Raw genomic sequence first — 20,941 nt, forward strand, 5'->3', positions numbered from 1 at the left:
TCTATTTTTCTTTCATCCATGTAGCTAAGAGCCTCTTAAATGCCCCTAATGTATCTGCCTCTACCGGCACTCCTGACAGTGGCTTCCGATAATGTTGTACACCTCCATCACATCACCTCTCATCCTCCTTCGATCCGGAGAGAAAAGCCCTATTCGCTCATAAGACGCGCTCTCTGGTCCAGGCAGCATCATGTCAAATCTCCTCTACATCCTTCCAAAGCTTCCGAATCCTTCCTATAATGAGATGACCAGACCTGACCTCAATAAAAACGTGTGGCCTGACCAGTTTTACAGAGGTTGGCTGGCTGAGTTGGTTGGACATTGCCTAACTCAAGTCTCTGCAATAAAAGATCCTTTACTCCCAGTTGCAGGAAGGTCAGTGAGCCCCTGGTGGGCAAGGGGAAGACTTCAAAGATACCATCCAAATAGGCCTGAAGAAATCCAACTTTACGTCTAAAAACTGAGAAGATATTACACTCAATAGATACACCTGGAGGAAATCTGTTGAAGGGGGAGCTGTATTACTTTAAAATGCCCTCCACTGTCCTGCAGAGATCAAGAGGCAGCTGTGAAAGGTACCGAACAATCAAAAGACCCAAACACCAATCACAACCACCGCTCACTCTTGCCCACATCACATCAAAACAAGCTGCTCCCGGATTGGCTTCTACAGCTCCCCACCAACAGGCAACCCGTTAGGAGAACATCATACAGCACTTTGCGGCTTACAGTGACAGAACTGAGGAAGGGCGCAGGTCACGGTCTCGAGGCAGGTGGGGAGAGCGCTGCCTACCTGGAAGGAGGTCTGTCGATTGTTGTTCTTCATCTCCTTGTTGGCCCCCCGGTAGAGCAGGATACGAGTGCAGCTATACTGTGTACAGAGAGGAGAGGCGTGATTAACGGAGAGGTGGGCCTGCGCACACAGGACGGAACACACAGCCGTCAGCACAGACACGCTTGGGCTTGTAGGCGGCCGAGGTGGACTGTGGTGATGGACAGAGAGGCAGGCAAACGCACACAGGCAGAGACACACACTGGAAATGGATACAGGCCAGCACTGATTAATGCAAAGATGGGCGTGTACGCCAAGACACAGTCACATAACACAGACAAAGGCCAGGCCAGATAGAATACATGGGAAGATTGGCAGGTTCATGAAAATACACACAGATACACTCACACACAAGGAGACTGAAAGAGGCAAGACAGACCACTGTGATCCATACAGACAGACCACTGTGATCCATACAGACAGACCACTGTGATCCATACAGACAGACCACTGTGATCCATACAGACAGACCACTGTGATCCATACAGACAGACCACTGTGATCCATACAGACAGACCACTGTGATCCATACAGACAGACAGTATACGTGCACAGGCACGTGTCACTGAGCAGTAACACTATGACGCACAGGGTCACACACATGTCAAGACGGGCACACAGATTCACGACAGAACGTACCCCGTACGCACACAATGGAACGCAGTGGTCAGCGGAGACACACACAGCAAGGAAACAGACACAGGCCAGCAAGGGGGGAGAACACTGATTAATGCAGAGATGGTCACACAACAAACACGCAGACACAGGCCAGCAAGACACAGCCCATGGAAAACGGGCAGGTTCATGAAAACACAGCAACAGAAGGCACATGGATACACTGACACAGTCAGTCATCGCACAGACACAGTGATGGAGGGTCAGAGGGCAGTCCTAAGTTTATCGAGGGCAAACTCTCGCTCTTCAGACCTTACTCCCTCCATCCTGTTCTCCCACCGCCCCCCCCCCCCCCCACACCTCTCCTTCCACTCCTCAACCCTGGCGACATTAGCTCCCAGCAAGACTCTCACCCACGGTCCAGCTGACATTTTTGTGTGACATGAGTGGCGGAGGGAGAGAGGGCAAGGAGGGGAGCAGAGAGAAAGTGGGGGAGAAATCATATGGGGTACTGACAGAAGGGTAAACAAAAGGGGGGAGGTAGAGTGGATGAGGGAGAGGCCACTGTGGGACCCTAACACCTATATTCTCAGTATTATTTATTTATTATTAGTTTTTTTTCTGCACAGTTTATCTTCTTTTGTCATACGCACATCAAAACATGCAGTGAAATGTGTCGTTTGCGTCAATGACCGACACAGTCCGAGGATGTGCGGGGGCAGCCCGCAAGCATCTCCACACTTCCTGTGCCGATGTGGAACGCCCACAGCTGACTAAACCTAACTGAATGGTTTTGGACCGTGGGAGGAAACTGGAAACCCACTCGGTCACAGGGGTGAACGTACAGACTCCTTGCAGACAGCAGCGGGAATTGAACCCTCGAACTTACAGCCGCCTCTCCGTGCTACATACCTGACGTCGCTGAAGCAAAGCATACATACGTGGAAATAAAAAGGCAGGCGGAAACAGCAGAGCTGAGTGGGAGGATCTGGGTCTTCTCCAGCCACAGTTAACAGTATGGTCCTTACCTGCACCGGTGTGGGACAGTGCAGGGGCAGTCTGTGTGGGTGGGAGGAGTTGGGGGGAGTGGTAATGCGACCTTTGCTGCAAGGACGCGTGGTCAGGCCAGGCCAGGGAAAATCCCAGGACAAACGCTACAAATTGGCGCTTTCAGAGTGTGGAGCATGTGGAGGACATAGCGTTTCTGGAGACTGTGTGTGACTATGTTCAACCTGGGCGTCACGCCCCACACGCGTGTAATTTGTACAAGCAGACTCCCCTGCCTCTATTCCCGGAACACTATGGTAGCATTCTGGATTCGTGCACACCCTCACAGATCCCCCGGCCTCAGATAGACTGAGGGAGATAGGTACTGGCCAGGACACCAGGCCCTGAGCAAGCTCTGCCGCACTGACCGAGCCCCTCTCGGACAACGCAGGTCTCCGTTCGGCCCTCGAAAGACTGTAACACCTCGGACGAGGTGAACAGAGGGCGGGGTGAAACTGAAACGGTCAAGGTGGGGAGGAAGAAAGGGGCAGAGGGAACAAGGGGGGAGATAGAGACAGGGGGAATAGGGAGAGAGATACAGACAGAGGGGGAGAGGGGGGACAGGAGGAGAAGAGGTAGATAGACAGAGGGAGAAAGGGAGTCAGAGGGGGGTGAGAGAAGGGGAGAATGGGGGAGAGAGGGGGAGAGAGGGGAGGAGAGAGGGGGGTGAGGGAGGAGGAGAGAGGAGGGAGGTGAGAGGGGGGAGAATGGGGAAGAGAGGGGAGGAGGAGAGAGGAGGAAGGGGAGAGGGGGAGGGGAGAGAGAGGGAGGGGGAGAGAGGAGGAGGGGTATGGGACACGTATGCAGGAAAAGTGGGTTGATGTGAGTGTGAGCAAAACAGACAGAGACACACACATATGTCTGTGTCTATATATACACATACATATACAGGGAGTGGGAGAGAGAGACCGAAACAGACAGAAACAGAGAGAGGTGTGAAGTGAGAGGGGTGAAGGTTAGAGGGGCAAATGGAGCTGAAGGTAGAGGTGTGAACATCTGTTGCAGGGAACTTTCCCGAAGTCTGGGAAAACGCGAGCGATCTTGTGGGGGGGGTTACAGGCACTCTGTGGCTGCTGGCAGTCCCCACCTCCGCCGTGCCCTGAGTCAGACCCTGAGCGTTCCCACCAGCTCCTCGTCACATCACAGTAGGAAGCCCGGGACTGCTCATGCACCTCCTCGCTCCCCTCCATCTGTCACTCAGCCCCGACCCCACCCTTCGCTTGCTCCTGTGCGGGGAGGTCTGCTCCCTACTACCACCATGCGCACGGCTGCGAAGGAGCGGCCCCGGGCCCCGTCCCAGCCCTGCCTTCAGGCCCCAGGAGGAGAGGTGGGCGCGGACTGACGTCGTCCAGTGGGCAGGGTTTCGCGCACCTACCCCGCGGAGCGGGCAGGGTAATTCAGCAGAAATGTGTGCGGATTGTGTGAGTGGATTATGCATGCGGCTACACGCGGCATTTGTGCATGAGGATTGTGCGTGCGGATCACGTGGACAACCAGCGGTGCCTCGCGTTCCGAGGGAAGGCGATTGGGCGGCCAACCGAGTGTTCTGCAGAAGGAGAGACAAGTCAGTGGAACAGGTCAAAAGCAGAAACTTCTCCACCCGCTAAAGAGTCAACAACCTGCCTCGATGTTGACGGCACGACCAGCCCGCCGCCCAGCTGTCTGCGGGAGCCGGGAGTGCGCTGCCCGCTTGGCACACTGAAGACCTTCCGGTGAAAGCGCTGTTGGGGAGGGCGTCCCAGCGGCAGCGAAGGAACGGCAACGGGTTCCCTAGCCAGGGTGACGTGCCTTCTGGAGGGGCCAGCCTGCAGAGGGAGGCGATCCCCCGCACCCGTGCCATCATCCTCCCCGGTGGGAAGGACAGGCGACGGGCTTGTGTGACGCGGTCGGAGCAGCCTGGGTGACTAACCGTAGAGAACCGTACGGCGCTCGGGTCCTGCGGCACAGTAACCAGTCCTCCTGCTCACCTCGTTCATGCTGATCACCCCATGAAAGGGATTTTTACTCCTCACGAATACAAATCCAATTCAATTCAACTCAGTTCTTGCACAGCAGAATTTCCCCTTGTTCTACTCTGAATAAAAACCCTCCTGTTCACATTTGGGATAAATACACGCCCCTCCAGTAGGCAAAGACACAAGATGCTCCTATTAAGGACCTTGCCAAGATTCCTCACCGTCCCACCCCCTTATTTCTTTCTGCTTCCTCTGCAAGCACCCTCGCTTACTTACCCCGATGTTGTTAACAGCTCAAAGACTCCCACACAGACACCACTCACTTGTCTGTGCTGCTACTGAAGGAAGATAGCGAGGCCGTAGCCTCACGCATCCAGAAGAAAGTAGAGTCTTCATTGAAGATTGCCCTCCCTCTTGTTTACTGTTTCTCTCCCATGCTCAGAGAATGACAGAGCACAGGAGGAGGCCACTTGGCCCACGGTACCCTTGCCAGCTCTTTGAGATATACAAGCAATCAGTTCTCACTTTATGCCCAGGATTCCGCCTTTTACGTCCGGTTTCTCGGTTAGTTTCCCCAGTTCCTTATCTTGTTGATGCTGCGTCCACCATCATTCAGGCCCTTACAGCAAGGATTCCCACCCTGGGGACCACGGACCCCTTGCTTAATGGTATTGGTCCAAGGCATAAAAAAGGTTGGGAACCCCCGGTTTATGGGAAAGCTAGCAGATAACGTGAAAGTGACAGGATCTACTGATGGCGGAGATGAATGGATGAAGCAGGAGACTTATGAGGAACATAAATACTGACCCACGTGAATGGGCTGAATGACCTTCTCTAGCACCAGAAGCTCAGTATGGCCGGGAAGGGGACAGTTTACCTGGCAGACTAGTGCCACAAAACAGAACGTTTCACGGCAAATCAACATCTCACGGTGCTGTTGAACATGAGGATGTCGACTGCCGACATTCCCTTAAAGTCCATGTTTCAAGAAGCAGGTAAACAAATAATTCCCCAAAATCCAGCTCATTACCATCACGGTCTCTCGCCTCAGGCTCCTGCTATTCTGCACCTACACCACACAAACACTGGACTAGATCGGGCCTGTAACGTCCTTTCAAGTATCTGTTGTTTAAATCTGAACAAACTTGGATTAGAATCTATCCCCAAAAATCCCCAGGAATACGTTAATCCAGATATAAACCCCGTTTTGCTCTTGCTTCAGACTGCAGGTGTTCCTGTGTCTCTGTTACTCTGTGCACAAACTCCAGTTAGATCTGACCCCAGCTCACCCCCTTAACACAAACCACCCCTCAAATCTTTCTGCTAGATTCCAGCCTCTCAAGGATCCCCAGGTACCTGACATGCTGGTTTAGAGGGTGGGACAATGATGAGGGTGTGGTAACGCGAGGTGGAAAACATCTACTGAAGCCGTAAAAATAAACAATAACTCATTCAACATAACTCACATCGGATACCGACCCTGTTGTAGAGAGCACATAGGTGGAGCGCCGTGTTCCCCGACGCGTTCAGGCTGTTGATCTCCGCTCCGTAGAACAAGAGGTGTTCCAGATGCTGCGCGTGACCGTGGTGACAAGCCTGCACGGTGGTGGGGGGTGGGGGGGAGAGCCGGTAAAGAGGGTAGATATCACGACGAAGGATAGGAAGAGGCAGGAAGGAGAGAAGGAAGGAAGAAAAGGAAAGTCATGAAAAAAGGAGCCAGAGGGGAAAGGGAAGGAGAGAGGAGGGGGGAGGGAAGGGGAGAGAGTGGGAGAGAGTGGGGAGGGGGGGAGGGGAGAGGGAGAGAGGGGAGGGGAGAGGAGTGGGGTAGGAGGGGAGGAGGTGAGAGGGGGAGGGGGGAGAGGGGGAGGGAAGGGGAGGAGGTGAGGGGGAGAGGGGGGAGAGTGGGAGGGAAGGGGAGAGGGGGAGAGTGGGAGGGAGGGGGAGAGGGGGGAGAGTGGGAGGGAAGGGGAGAGGGGGAGAGTGGGAGGGAGGGGGAGAGGGGGGACAGTGGGGGAGAGAGGGGAGAGGGGGAGGAGGTGGGAGAGGGGAGGGGGAGGAGGGGGTGGAGGGGGAAGATGGCAGATACAGATAGAGAGAGAGAGAGAGGGAGAGTTTTTAAATGTAAGCACATGAACATTTCACCACAGTGTAGGTAACCTGTGACCTCACTGCACCTGAGTGTTTGATATCTCTGGACTTGTGCTCAATGTAATTCTGAAGAATGGGGTGAAGGGGTGGAATCTGATTGAAATCTAATGGGCAGGATAGAGAGATCTGTCAATGAGATCCAACAGCTCAGACTAAGGGTATCCCTTCAAAACGGACACAAGAAGAATTTCTTTAGCCAGAGGATGGTGAATCTTGTGAAATTCATTGCCAGAGATGGCTGTGAAGGCCAGGTCATTAAGGCAGAGATTGATTGGTTTTTGATTGACAAGGGGGTTAAGGGTTACAGGGAGAGGTAGTAAAATATATCCATGATTCAATGGGCCAAATGGCCTAATCCCACTCTGATGTCTTATTGGAGCTCTTAAATCTTTGAATCAGAAATTTCTTTATCACCTTTAGAAAGGAGAAGATAGAACACTACAGCACAGTACAGTTCAATCGGCCCACAATGCTGTTCTCTCTCCTGATTTGGCCCTGTCTGTACCCCCCTCACCCCCCACTCACACCTCCCTTTAACCTTCCCTCCCCATAACCTTCTATCTTTCTTTCATCCGTGTGTCCCTCTAAATGTCCCTAATGCATCTGCCTCTCCCATCACCACTCTGGGTAAAAACTTACCTCTGGGATCCTCCTATACTTTCCTTCCAATTCTGCCACCATTTATTATCCATTTCTGCCCTGGGGAATATGTTGCTGCTTGTCTGTTCAGACTAAGCCTCTTCTCATCTTTCCTCATCTCACCTCTACACACCCACTGAGCAAACTAGCGTGACACCCTAAGGACCTGGGAGGAAACTGGAGCACCGTGGGTAAACCAGCGCACTCACAGGGAGAACATGCAAACTCCACATGGACAGCACCCAAGGTCAGGTTACTGGTGCTGTGAGGCCGTGGCTCTACTAGGTACATCACTGTGCCTCTCCTGGTTTGGGGAACTCTCAACACCAGCCAGATGATTTAGCATCACTAAAGTGATGTTAACAAGATGCCCAGATGCAAGGCTAGACAGACCAACGCCTGCAGACTTGGGGTACAAGCTGGCTCCCACAGGAGAGGAGACAGAGGTTAACAGAGGGGATGGGGGAGAGGAGACAAGTTCTATTAGAGCAGGTCCAGGACCGAGAGCTAGCCGTATCTCTACGCTTACCTGGTGAATCTCCTGCCAGCCATTTTCATCGGCGTAGCCGATCTGAGCCCGGTGGTAGAGCAAGAGCTCACAGCAGCTGGTGTCGCCGCCCACGATGGCCGTGTGGTAGAGGGGCGTCAGTGCACGCCGGTCCTTGTAATTCGGAGACGCCCCTTGTTCCAGCAGTGTCTGAAATCAGCAAGGACACAGTCACAGTGAGAGCAGGGACAGTTACAGTTTCCCCTCCTCTCTCCCTCCCTCCTTCCATTCCACGCTACAGTCACGGGGTTGTATAGCACATAAACAGGCCTTCCAGCTCAGCATATCCATGTCAGCCTTTGCCTACATTCAGATCATATCCTTCTAGGCCCTGATTATTAAAGTGTCAAAATGTGTCTTAAAGATAGTGATAGTATCTGAATCCTGCACCTCCTCTGACATCACCTTCCAAAGATCAGCCACGTTGCGTGTGAAACAACTTTCCCATCAGCTCCCCTTTAAATCTCCTCCTTCTCACCTTTCACCTACTTTGGATGTCCCTACGCCGAGGAAGAGACTCTAACTATCTATGCCATTACCCTGTACCCTGTGCTCTCCTGTCCTTATACACCTCTAACAAGTCACCCTTCAGCCTCCAGGGAAAACAAGCCCAACCTGTCCAATTATTTTCCCATAACTCAGGTCCTCCATTCCAGGCACAATCAGGGTTTCTACAGCCCGATATCTGAGGGCGAGTGAATTGTACGCCTCCTTCACTACTGTTCCTCTTGTGCGACCACTTTCAAGAACCCTATGAACCTCTGCCCATCAATGTTCCGTGCCCCACGCTTACAATATCTCATGGTAATATCCAGTAATGTTTACAATAATGTCTTAGGGTAATGTCTAGTACTCCCCTCTAACATGCTATGATAATGTCCTACCCTACTCGATTTTGCAAAGTGCGTACCCTCACACTTGTTGGGATTACACTCCATCTGCCAATTCCCTGACCAGTTTTCCAGTTGTTCTGGCTGTGGTCTTCACTATTCCCAACCCAAGATCCTCCAACCCAGACACCACCCTGGTGAATCTCATCTCCAGCAAGTCACATCCTTCCTATCGAGTAGTGACCAGACCTGCACCGCATTCTCCAGGTGTGGTGTAACCACAACACTACGTAGGTTTTACGTGTCCTGAGGACTCACAAGGACCTTGGGGCCTTAAGTTTATCATCAGCAAACTTAATTAAACATCCCTCCGACACACAACTCCCAGTCATTCACACATCCATCGGGGCAACTCCTCCCCCTTCGTCCTCCAGCAGCAATACTTCAGGGACACCATCTAACAACGTCACCAGGCACCAGTCACCTGGTCAACTGTTTGACTGGACGGGGTTTAGCCTTGAAGCCGTGCCTGTTCAGTTGTGTCTCGCACAGGGCGGACTGCAACACGGCAAATTCAAATCTTTCCCAAGGACAGCAGGAGCCAGCTGACCACAAAGCTCTTGGACATTCTGTCAGTCGGATCAACCCGGGATTCGAGATTCAACTTTACTTAACATCAAAGCTTCAAACGAAATGCATCATCTGTGTTAACAACCAACACGTCCGAGGCAGCCTGCAAGAGTCACCACATGTTCTGATGTCAACATAGCGCATCCACAATGTTCAGTTGAACAACACGGAACATAACAAGTGACAAAACAAGACCCACATTCCCCCTACCCACCCCCCAAGCACGGATACAGTCCTCCAACCCCAGGACAGGCCATCTCCGACCTCCAGCGCGGACTCTGTCCCATAGATATTCTGTTCAGGATCAGCCCGGGACTAATCCTCGACCGAAAACGAGTCAGAAAGAGCCATTTGGGAAATAGAGAGTGACCCATTTCACATCCAGTTCAGGGGCATCTTGCACGATACCGTTCTGTTGTCAGTACTGGAGAGAGTGTAGTGTGAACTCACAAGGGGTGCAAAATTATAATCTCTTGGAGAGAAATCTAGTCAGTTTGTTCCCTGTTCATTCTCCACAGATCCTCTCCTTCATCCAATTCCCTTTGAAAAGCTACGCTGCACCCACCACCCTATCGACCCCACGTTCCAAACCGTACGTATTCAAACACCGCTACAAGGCCAGGAGCAGAGGATACAATAATATGTTCTTTTTACCCACATTGCTCGGCACAAACACATTCAACTGCAGGGAAGAGCTGTGGCAGACCACGATGCCTCTTTTTGGACAGTGAATTAACAAGTGCTGCCGCCGCTGGCAGGAGGAGTTCATTACAGAAAAGCTGTGGCAGGCCATGATCAACACACACGAAGAGCTGGGGGGGACTGAGCAGGTCGGGCAGCATCTATGGAAATAATGGACAGTTGACGTTTCGGCCCGAGGCCCTTCATCAGAATTAGAAAGGAAGGAGCCAGCAGCCAGAATAAGAAGATTTGGGGAGGGGGTGTGGAGGGAAAGGAGCACCAGCTAGAAGGTGATAGGTGAAGCCTGGTGGGTGGGGGAGGAAGTACGAAGCAAGGAGGTGAGAGGTGGAACAGGTCAAGGGCCGGAGAGGAATAATCTGATAGGAGAGGAGAAAAGCCACCAGGAGAAGGCGATAGGCAGGTAAGGAGAAGAGGAAAGGTGAAGGACAAGCCAGAGTGGGGAATAGAAGGAAAGGGAAGAGGGAGGGGGAAAAATTACTGGAAGTTAGAGAAATTGATGTTCATGCCATCAGGCTGGAGGCTACTCAGACAGAATATGAGGTGTTGCTCCTCCACCAGCCTCATCGTGGCAATAAAGGAGGTCATGGACCAACACCTCAGAATGAGAACGGGAATTGGAATTGAAATGATTGGCCACTGGGACACCCTGCTTTTTGCAAGTAGAATGAAGGCGCTCGACAAAGCAGTCCCCTAATCTACACTGGATGTCACCGATATAGAGGAGGCCACATTAGGAGTGCCAGACACAGTAGACAATCCCAACAGGTTTGCAGGTGAAGTGTTGCCTCACCTGGAAGGACTGTTTGGGGCTCTGAATGGAGATGAAGCAGAGGTGAAGATGCAGGCGGATCATTTCTGCTTGCAAGGATAAGTGCCACGAAAGACATTAGTGGGGATGGACAACGGAATCACAAAGGGAGCAGTCCCTGCAGAAAGCAGGGAGTGGCGGGGAGGTAAAGATGTGTTTGGTGGTGGGATCACATTGAAGACCATGATGCTTCTTTTTGGAGAGGAATGAATCAGCAAGTGCTGCCACCATTGGCGGGAGGTGTTCATTACAGTGTGACAAGTTCACAGTTACCGAGACTGCATTGTAGTTGCCGTAAATGGCTGCCTTGTGCAGCGCCGTCATCCCATCTCGCGCTCGGAAGTCGATGTGGGCCCCTCCGAGGCACAACACTCGGATAACGTCCGGGCAGTTCTCCAGCTGGGCGGACAGTGTCAGCGGCACCTCTGCAAGGAAGATAGGAACGTTTATTCTGAGCGTAGGGAAGCCGACAAACTCCACGCGGGCAATGTCACAGCCACTTCCCAGTGCCACTACCACATGCTTGTTCTCCCAACTCTACCTCTCTCAACTATTCCACCATTGTTTCTGTGACTCTTTTACTCCATTACAACCTCTGCACCACCTTTGGTGTTTTACATTTGTCACTGTATATACTGCCACATTAATATTACTATGGAGGGTTCCTGGGGAGGGGTAGCAGCTATGGTGAAGGGGCTAGTCGTAGCCATTCTGGGGCAGCTCAATCACCTTTGGTCCCCACCAAACACCCAGCTCTCACCTGTGGCTCCACGCACTTGTCTGTATTCAACAATGGCCGCGGCCCGGTTAAGGGCGTCATGGTAACACAGTGGTGAACACACTTTACAGTTCTAGTGAACTGCGTTCAATTCTCGTTGCTGTCTGTAAGGAGTTAGTACCCAAGTGACCTGGGTTCAATCCCACCCTCCGACTTGGGGAGGAGGTGGGGAGTAAGAACAGGGACTAAAGGGGTTGAGTGGGGAGGGGGAGGATGGAACCGTGAGATGGAAGGAAGAGGAAGAAGGAAGGAAGGAAGAGGTTATCCTTCAAGGTTAAGGTAGAATGGAAGGAGAACGGGATGGGTAACACACACAAAATACTGGAGGAGCTCAGCAGGTCAGGCAGTAACCATGAAGAGGAATAAACGGAGAAAGGTTGAGGGCCCAGACACTTCATCTGGATGTCAGAAGGCATTGTATGATCGACAGGAGAGTTATGATCTAGAAACTTCCAGAGGCTTCAGGAAGGACTTAAAGATCAGCTGTATTTGCCACGTATACATTGAAACATTCAATGAAATGCACTATTTGTATCAATGACCAACAGAGTCCGAGGACGTGCTGGGGGCAGCCCACAAGTGTCGTCACACTTCCAACGCCAACATAGCGCCCACAACCTGCTAACCCAAACCCGTATGTGGGCGGAAGCCAGAGCACCTGGAGGAAAGCCACTTGGGGAGAACGTACAAACTCCTGACAGGCAGTGACGGGAATTGAACCCTGACTGCTCGCATTATGAAGCATTATGCTGACTGCTACGTTCAAGTTTGCAGCAAGGGATAGCATAACGTAGCATAACGGTGCTACTACCAGATCTACTCCCTCGCAGCTCCGGAGAGTTTACACGTTCTCCCTGTGACTATGTGGGATATCCCCCCACCCCGCTGGTTCCTTGGTGTGAGTGGGGGAGTGGGGTGAGATTTGAAGGAGCTGAGGGGACTGAATGAAATAAGGATGAGGGTAGGTGGGTGGTCAGGTAGGACTCGTTGAGCCTAATGTCCTGAACCGTGCTCTGGGACTATGACACGGATGTTAGATTTAATTCTGTTGACCCATCTCACTAAACCTCACACTGACCCCAGCCCACAGCAGCCCCATGGGGGTCAGTGAATCATTACTGCCCTGTGGTTTACCGGGGCCGCTGACACAACCTCCTGCAAGTGACGGGAAGGTGGCTGAGATGACTCAGGCCCCACCCACAAACCTCCCAATATCTTCACCCCCCACCCCCCCCCCACCACCTAGTCACTGGACACGATCGGCAAACAGCTAAAACTGTAAAACTAGTCTTAAAATTGTTGAAACATTCCATTTTATTTTGGTTTTATTTAAATACCTGCCATTAACCCACATAGGCACTAAAGCGGAAATAGCTGAGGTATCTTGACAACATTGCTCAAGAGATTGGGCTCCATAAGAGATAGGAGCAGAATTAGGCCATTTGAGTCTGCTCTACCATTCCATCATGGCTGATTTATTATCCCTCTCAACCCCATTCTCCTGCCCTCTCCCTATAACCTTTGATGCCCTTTCTAATCCAGAACCTGTCAACATCCATTTTAAATACACGTAGCCACCTGTGGCAATGAATTCCACAGATTCACCACCCTCTGGTTAAAGAGATTCCTCCTCATCTCAGTTCGAAAGGGACATCCTTCTGTTCTGAGGCTGTGCCCTCTGGTCCTTGACTCTCCCACGATTGGAAACATCCTCTCCACGTCCACTCTATCTAGGGCTTTCAAATACTCAATGGTTTCTTTGAGATCTTCCCCACCATCATTCTTCTAAACTCCAGCAAGTACAAACCCAGAGCTATCAAACACTCATCAGACATTTGCCCTTGGGATGATTCTCATAAACCCCCTCTGGACCTTCTTCAATGAAAGGCATCCTCTCTTGGATATGGTGTCATTGAGACATTGAGAAAGACCTGGCTGGTATCAGGCAAGGACTCAGACACGGTGCATGTCTAGATGCTGTCCAGGGCCCTTCCGTGCATTGCTAAGTCTTGATAGGCAGCGGGGACAGATGTGTGAACCACTGGCTCGTCACCACCTTCAATGCGTTCTAGACTACCTCATAGTTGTGACCTCTTGCAGTGAGGACATTTGTTAGGAGTGTAGAATTGGTATTTTTCTTGTAGTTTAACTTTCCTGTGCTTGCTGGCATTCTGTACCATCACTAATATACGTGGAATTGTTCAGTGAATATTCCAGTAATTACGGTACAGATTCTTCTGTATTTTTCCAGAAAGTTCTTAGTTTTCAGTAATGGGTATGATGCCACTTGAATCTGGCTATTTTATAGGTTAACTGTTATCAATGGAATCTTTGTTATCTCTAGTCTGAGCATGAGATGACCGTGATTGCTTTTTCCTTTGCCTATTCTTCGTTGTCTTAACTAAGTTAGATATGGCCCTTGTGGCTAAAGGGATCGGGGGTATGGAGAGAAAGCAGGTACAGGGTTCTGAGTTGGATGATCAGCCATGATCATACTGAATGGCGGTGCAGGCTCGAAGGGCCAAATGGCCTACTCCTGCACCTATTTTCTATGTTTCTATGTTAACTCTCTCGTTCATTTTTCATTGTCGTAAAACAGCCCCAAGCAACAAGTTTTGCTCCTCATTCCTGAACTGAAGAACCTTTAGGTCACAAAAGCATCAAGATCCATCACCTTTTAAAGGCAGGTACTGCTGTGCACCCACCTCCTGTATCACGATCGACACTGCAGAACACACATATCCCCTTCTCCCTCTCTTCAATATACTACATATAAATATTGATCGTAACACAAGGCTATCTGCAGTAACCCAGAACAGAAAAGCATCAGCTGAGGCACCTTCTCCCATGAAGTCTTTGAAATAAATCCTTAAATCATTTACTAAACCAGAGAGCCCCAAGTTCAGCTGCCAATCTCCACATGTCCCCAGGAGCAAGAGATTAATCTGTAGGATGGAGCTGACTCTCAGTAACACACCCAAGAGGAAATTCACACAGGCACAAAATCAAATTGTTATTTTTTTACCCATTTATCTTTGTGCTCTCCTTTATAATTTATTAGTCATAAAAAAAAACATACTGAAGGTGGTGAAATGGCTCGCAGTTCCCGACAAGGTTTGGAGGATGGAATAACGGCTGATTGCTTTTGTCCTCGGGGTGAGAAGTCAAGTAAAATTTTTTGCAGGAGTGTGTCCGCCAAGATCGAGCAACTCTAATGCCGCAATGGATGGTGAAGAGGGGAGAGCATAGGGGAGGTGGTCAGAGGAACAGGTGAAAGTGAAGAGGGGAGAGCATAGGGGAGGTGGTCGGAGGAACAGGTAAAAGGTAGAGAGCGTATGGGGGAATGAGAAGTGGAGGGAGAAGATGGAGGGTTTTGGACTTGAACTAAGGTTAAGGAGGACCAAGGAGGCTCCTTTACCTCAATACACCAGCCCTTCCACTGACCAACTCTCCCCCCTCCGCAGTGCAATCTCCTCCTAAACCCCAACTCCAAAGTCCCATCAAAGAAATGAAAATCAAGGAAAGACTGGCAGAAGCTGGAAAACCAGAGAAAGCTGCCAAATACTCGGCAGGTCAGGCAGCCTCTGTGACAAAGAGAGCAGCGGGGGCCTGAAACAGAATGTCTCTCCGTCTCAGGGATGTCGAATACCAGGGGGCAGAGTTGAGGATGGGCAGGGTGGAGAGTGGGAATGCTTGGAACGGGAGCAGGGAGGAGGATGGGCAGTGGTGAGCATCCTGCTGCTTGTGTGTTGACATTGATGGGGGCTCCTCAGTGCTAGTTAACCCTAGCCCGCCAAGTTTAAGAGGCATTCAGCCAGACACATGAACATGGATCATGTGCAGGTAAATCAGATTGGTTTAACTCAGCATTGCGTTCATGGGCCGAAGGATTAGTTTTTCTGCTGTATTAACATTGAACATAGTAGCACAGTATAGGCCCTTCAGCCCGCAATGTTGTGCTAACATTCTAGCATATTCTAAATCAGTCTAACCCTTTCCTCCCACATGGCCCACCATTTTACTTCCATCCGTGTGGCTAAAAGATGCTTTAAATGTTCCTAATGTATCTGCCTCTGCCACCATCCCAGGAAGCATCCACCACTGTGTGTGTAGAACTCCTACTGCTGACCTTATGCTTTCATCTAATCACCTTATAATTAAGCACCCTCGCATCAGCCATTTCTGCCCTTGGGAAGAAGTCTGTGGCTGTCCACTCTACCTATGCTTCTTACAGTCTTGTACACATCTACCAACTCACCTTCCATCCTCCTTTGCTTCCAAAGAGAAAAGTCCTCGCTTGCTCAACCCTTCTTCATGAGACACGCTCTCTAATCCAGGCTGCATCCCGGTAAATCTCTTCTGCACCTTTTCTAAAGCCTCCACATTCTAATGAGGTGACCTGAACTAAACACAATATTCTAAGTGTGGTCTGACTAGGGTTTTCTAGAGCATATAACCATATAACAATCACAGCACGGAAACAGGCCATCTCAGCCCTTCTAGTCCGTGCCGAATGCTTACTCTCACCTAGTCCCACCGACCTGCACTCAGCCGATAACCCTCCATTCCTTTCCTGTCCACATACCTATCCAATTTTTTTTTTAAATGACAATATCGAACCTGCCTCCACCACTTCTACTGGGAGCTCGTACCACACAGCTATCACTCTCTGAGTAAAGAAGTTCCCCCTCGTGTTACCCCTAAACTTTTGCCCCTTAACTCTCAATTCATGTCCTCTTGTTTGAAACTCTCCTATTCTCAATGGAAAAAGCCTATCCACATCAACTCTATCTATCCCCCTCATAATTTTAAATACCTCTATCAAGTCCCCCCTCAACCTTCTACGCTCCAAAGAATAAAGCTCCAAACTTATTCAACCTTTCCCTGTAACTTAGGTGCTAAAACCCAGGTAACATTCTAGTGAATCTCCTCTGTACTCTCCCTATTTTGTTGACATCTTTCCTATACATAGTATTCAATGTTCTGAGATCCCAGGTTCAATTTGTGTTGCAAAACAAAGTAAGATGGATTTCAAACACTGAAGCCACTTGATCCATCCGACAAAGTCCCAGAGACAATAGTAATAACCGCTAGTCCTCAGATGCCTATAGAGCAGGGGTTCCCAACCTGGGGTCCACAGATCCCTCTGTTAATGGCATAAAAACGGTTGGAAATCCCCGCTGTAGAAGGAAGGTGTGGAAGCTGTCTCTCCGATCTCACGCAACAATCGCAGGCTGCAACAGGAAACCACCGCCCTTTTTGCCTTCCCCCCGCCCCCTGTCAGGACAAGTGTGCAACGGACCAGCAGCAGAGGAGGACATTACTCCTGCAAGCCATTCCCTTGCCAAAAGTGTGCCACTGCGCCCATTGCAGAGTTGTAAAAAAAAATGGACAGCATGAGGTGGCCACTCAGTCCACTGTGTCCATGCCAGCCCTGTGGACAGCTTCACTCACCTCAACTCTGAAGCTGTTCCTCAACCTATAGGCTCACTTTCGAGGAACCTACAACTTGTGTTCTCAGTATTATTTATTGATTTTTTTATTTGCATAATTTGAATTCTTTTACACATTTCTTCATTGGGAAATATTTTAAAAATATTACACATCTCAACCAAATTTGATGTAAATTTACTTTGAATAAGTTAAATAGAAAATTAATTTGATGATACATTTACTTTAAACTTTGAACACCACCCCTCGCTCCTTAAACGCTACCACTCAAAATGAAAACTGCTCCTTCCAGCTGAACCCATGCAGCGCCTGGCTGGCATTTGCAGCCCCGCCCTAGATACTTGATAGGGGCAAACAGAAGGTCACCAAACACAGAACAAGGCCCATCAGGCCTGTAGCAGCTGGACTTGCGCTAGACAAGGAGCTGGAGGAACTCAGCAGGCCAGGAAGAGAAATGGACAGTCAACATCCCGGCTCAAGATCCCGCGTCTGGACTTGTGTGTCCACTCGCAGTGTCCTGTTCACTCTCTCCATATTCCCATCGACTCCCCACACTGGGGAACAGTTCGCATCGGCTGCTGTGAATACCAACTGGCACATGGTTGGGATGTGGGAGAAAACCAAGGTAACCAGGGTAACCAACATGGTCATGGGGAGAAAGTGCAAACTCAACACAAACAGTACCCAAGGTCAGAAACAAACGCGTATCTCTGTAGTTGTGAAGCATCCAACATGTCAATTCACATAGCACACTGAACAGCAGGTAAAATCCTCCTTCCTTGGGGCTTTGACCTCCTTTGGCTTCAGTTCTTGTCCTTCTCAACTGTCAGCTCATCACAGTGACCTGGAGAGTCTTTGGGGCAATTAACCTGCCATTGGTACTTTGGGGTAGAGCAAGGTACAGTCCAACATAGCAACAGGCCCTTTGGCCCACAAAGTCTGTGCTGGACGCAATGCAGAATTAAATTAATCCCTTCTATCTGTATTTGCCCCAAATCGTGGGGATGTGGGAGGGAGCTGAAGCAACTGGAGAAAACCCAAGCAGTGACGGGGGAACATGCAAACTCCACACAGACAGCCAGAGGGTGGGATTGAACTGGGTCTCTGTTCCTGTGAGACAGCAGCACTACCTGCTGTACCACTGTGCCACCCCTTGTTGCAGACATTTTAAAGGGAAAAATAAGTTCCAAGAAGTCTCTGGAAGTTTCCAGACCTTGGATTATGCCAGCCTCAATGTCCTACAATCCCTTTCCCTCTCCTGTTCCTTAATCCATCCCTCTCTCCTTCCATTCTACTTCATACTTAGTAGACAACCACCTACCCTCACTCTTCTCCGTGACCTCCTCTTCTCCTTCCCCTTCAAATCCTTTCACTCCCTGCTCTCTATCTCTACCCTTCCCATTTACAACATTTTCCTCTGCCATTCCCCTCCCTCCCCCAAACCTTCTCTTTCCTCTCCACAGCCTCTTCCAGCACTTTCCATAAGACCAAAAGGCCATTCAGCCCATCAGTCCATTCCACCATTCTATCATGGCTGATTTATTGTCCCTCTCAACCCCATTCTCCTGTCTTCTCCCCGTGACCCTTGACGCCCCTATTCCTTTTTCCTTCTCTTCAAGCTCACCCAGTGTCGGTGAACATCTGGCTAGCCGACAGCCGAGCCGTGAACCCACCTCCAGTCTCTGCATCATGGAAGTTGGGGTCCAGCCCTTTATCCAGGAGTTTAAGAACCTTCTCCGCTGCTCCATGTTGGACATATTCCAGAAACTTCTTCAAACTGGCCTGTGTGAAAGAGGAGCTGCTCAAAATGTTGTCCAGAAATGAGAAGACATTGCAATACTGGAGAACATGGATTCAATTTCAACGTTTGAGAGAAATTTGGATAGGCACATGGTTTGGAGGGGCATGAAGTGCTTCGGTTGATAGGACTAGATAGAATAGCACTTCAGAAGGAGTGGAGGCCCTGTTTCTAGGCTCTGATGCTCTCTGACTCTATAAGACAAAAGTGTAAGGAGGACGAACAGTGACCTTTCACCTCAAAATTCAAACACAGTTTGGTGGAAGACGCTCTGAAACCTGTTGGTCTTCCAGCGTTGGGAGATGTCTGTGAGGGAGTGCTGCCGACTATCAGTCCAGGCTGAAGCTCAGTGCAGTCACAGGACGGCTCAGTGGGGAAGAAGCACAGTTTAGGATCCTGCTGTCATTCGGCATTGAAGGACCGGGCTCTGGGTAACAGACCTTCACGCATTTCACTGTGCATTGCTTAACAAGGATACACACGGGTGACGTTGACGCCTATTAAACTGAACAGATTGGTTCGCGGGCACAATGAATGTAGTGAATCAAAAACATTATTAACGTAAGGAAAGACATGGACCGATTTCTATTGGATTTCTTATGCGTATACTTTTACAAACAATTTTAGTTTTTGAAACAAATGCTCTTCCGTCTGAGAGAGATTAAAGATTAGCTTTGTTCGTCACATGAACATCAAAAACAGAGAAATGCACCATTTGCGTCAATGGCCATTGTTTGTAGATGCACTGGAGGCAGCCCACAAATGTCACATGCTCCTAGCACCACCACAGTCACCCACAACTCACCAACTCTAACACGTAAAGTGGGAGGAAAGCGGAACCCCGTTACGGGCAGCGCTGTGAATGGAGCCCTGATCATGATCGCAGATGCTGTAAACTGTTACACCAGCGGTACTGCACAGAAACAGGCCCTTAGCTCATAATATTGTGCCAAACTAATTAAACCAGTAATTGAAAACCTAGCTAAACTAATCCCTTCTACCTACACAATGTCATTCATGTGCCTGTCTAAGAGTCTATTAAGCGCTCTGCCTCCACCAGCACCCTGGAAAGCACATTCCAAACCCCCACTGCTCTCTGTGTAAAAAACATTGCCCCACACATCTCCTTTCAGCTTACTCTCTCTTACCCTAAATGCATGCCCTCCAGTACAAGATATTTCGACCCTGAGAATAAGATATGAACTGTTGGCTCTGTCTACGCCTCTCATAATCCTTTAAAGTTCTAACAAATTAAAGGAAGGCGGCTTAAAGGGAATTTGAAGGATAAGTTATTCACACTAAGAGTGGATGATATCTGGAACTCGCTGCCAGGGGAGATGGTGGAATCAGTGACAATCACAATGATTGCATTGAGACACTTGAATAGGCCACGGATATTAGGATATGTTTCTAATGCAGGCAAGTGGGATTCCTGGAGATGGGCAACAAGTTAGTGTGAACCTTATAGTCTATAACTTCAGGAATCTAAGTGAAGTATTGTGAATTCAAAACACTGAGTAAAATATAGGGCAATCATGTACTTCAGTACCATGGACAGCGACCTCTGTGTTAAGAGTTATAGCATGATTTAGTTTGTATGCCACTGATCCCTGGAATCATTGCTAGAATTAATCATGGGGTTACCACAGAGCGGGTGAGAGCGGGTGGGGGTTTGGCCTTAGTGGGTACTTTTTGGTTCCAGAAAAGGATAGGAGGGGCGGAAAAGAAAGGTGAGAGGGAGGGATAAAAGGCCAGTGGGTGGGGAGGGTGAGGAATGAGGAAAGGTGCAGGGGAGGGAACAATTAGGACAATGCTGAGGGGGAAGAGGAGATGAGATCAGTGAATTTATTAGAATGCATTGCCACTGAGAGAGGGAGAGAGACAGACTGAGGGGTTGATGGGAGGGAGCGGGGGCTGGGGGTAGGGAGAGATACTGCTACAGCGAGAGAGGAAAACATGCAGAGAAGATTAATTTGGTCAGAGTTGTCAGCTTGTCACAGCTTCAAAGAGAATTATTTAAACTTGGTCAGCTTAAGCTGACATTTGAAAATATTAGTTGATTTTCTTTTCAAGCTCTAAGATTTCAATGACGGTACAGAGGAAGGGGAAGAATTGAAATATTCACAAGTATAATGAAATGAAAAGATGATTGTTTGTAATT

At 49.7% G+C, this 20,941-nt stretch overlaps 1 protein-coding gene across 3 annotated transcripts in view; it reads right to left on the reverse strand.

Annotated features, from left to right (window-relative positions):
* Positions 1-20,941, reverse strand: part of LOC140719351 (SH3 and multiple ankyrin repeat domains protein 1-like) — a 512,322-nt gene that overhangs the window by 386,427 nt on the left and 104,954 nt on the right. For all 3 annotated transcript variants that reach the window (XM_073033929.1, XM_073033930.1, XM_073033928.1), the window contains exons 5-9: positions 18,656-18,764; positions 11,027-11,178; positions 7,766-7,933; positions 5,929-6,045; positions 794-871 (exon numbers count right to left, since the gene is read on the reverse strand). In XM_073033929.1, coding sequence (XP_072890030.1) covers positions 794-871; positions 5,929-6,045; positions 7,766-7,933; positions 11,027-11,178; positions 18,656-18,764 — 624 coding nt within the window. The remainder of the gene's footprint in view (positions 1-793; positions 872-5,928; positions 6,046-7,765; positions 7,934-11,026; positions 11,179-18,655; positions 18,765-20,941) is intronic.

Source organism: Hemitrygon akajei, chromosome 31, assembly GCF_048418815.1.
Source record: "Hemitrygon akajei chromosome 31, sHemAka1.3, whole genome shotgun sequence".
Classification (NCBI taxonomy): Eukaryota; Metazoa; Chordata; class Chondrichthyes; order Myliobatiformes; family Dasyatidae; genus Hemitrygon; species Hemitrygon akajei.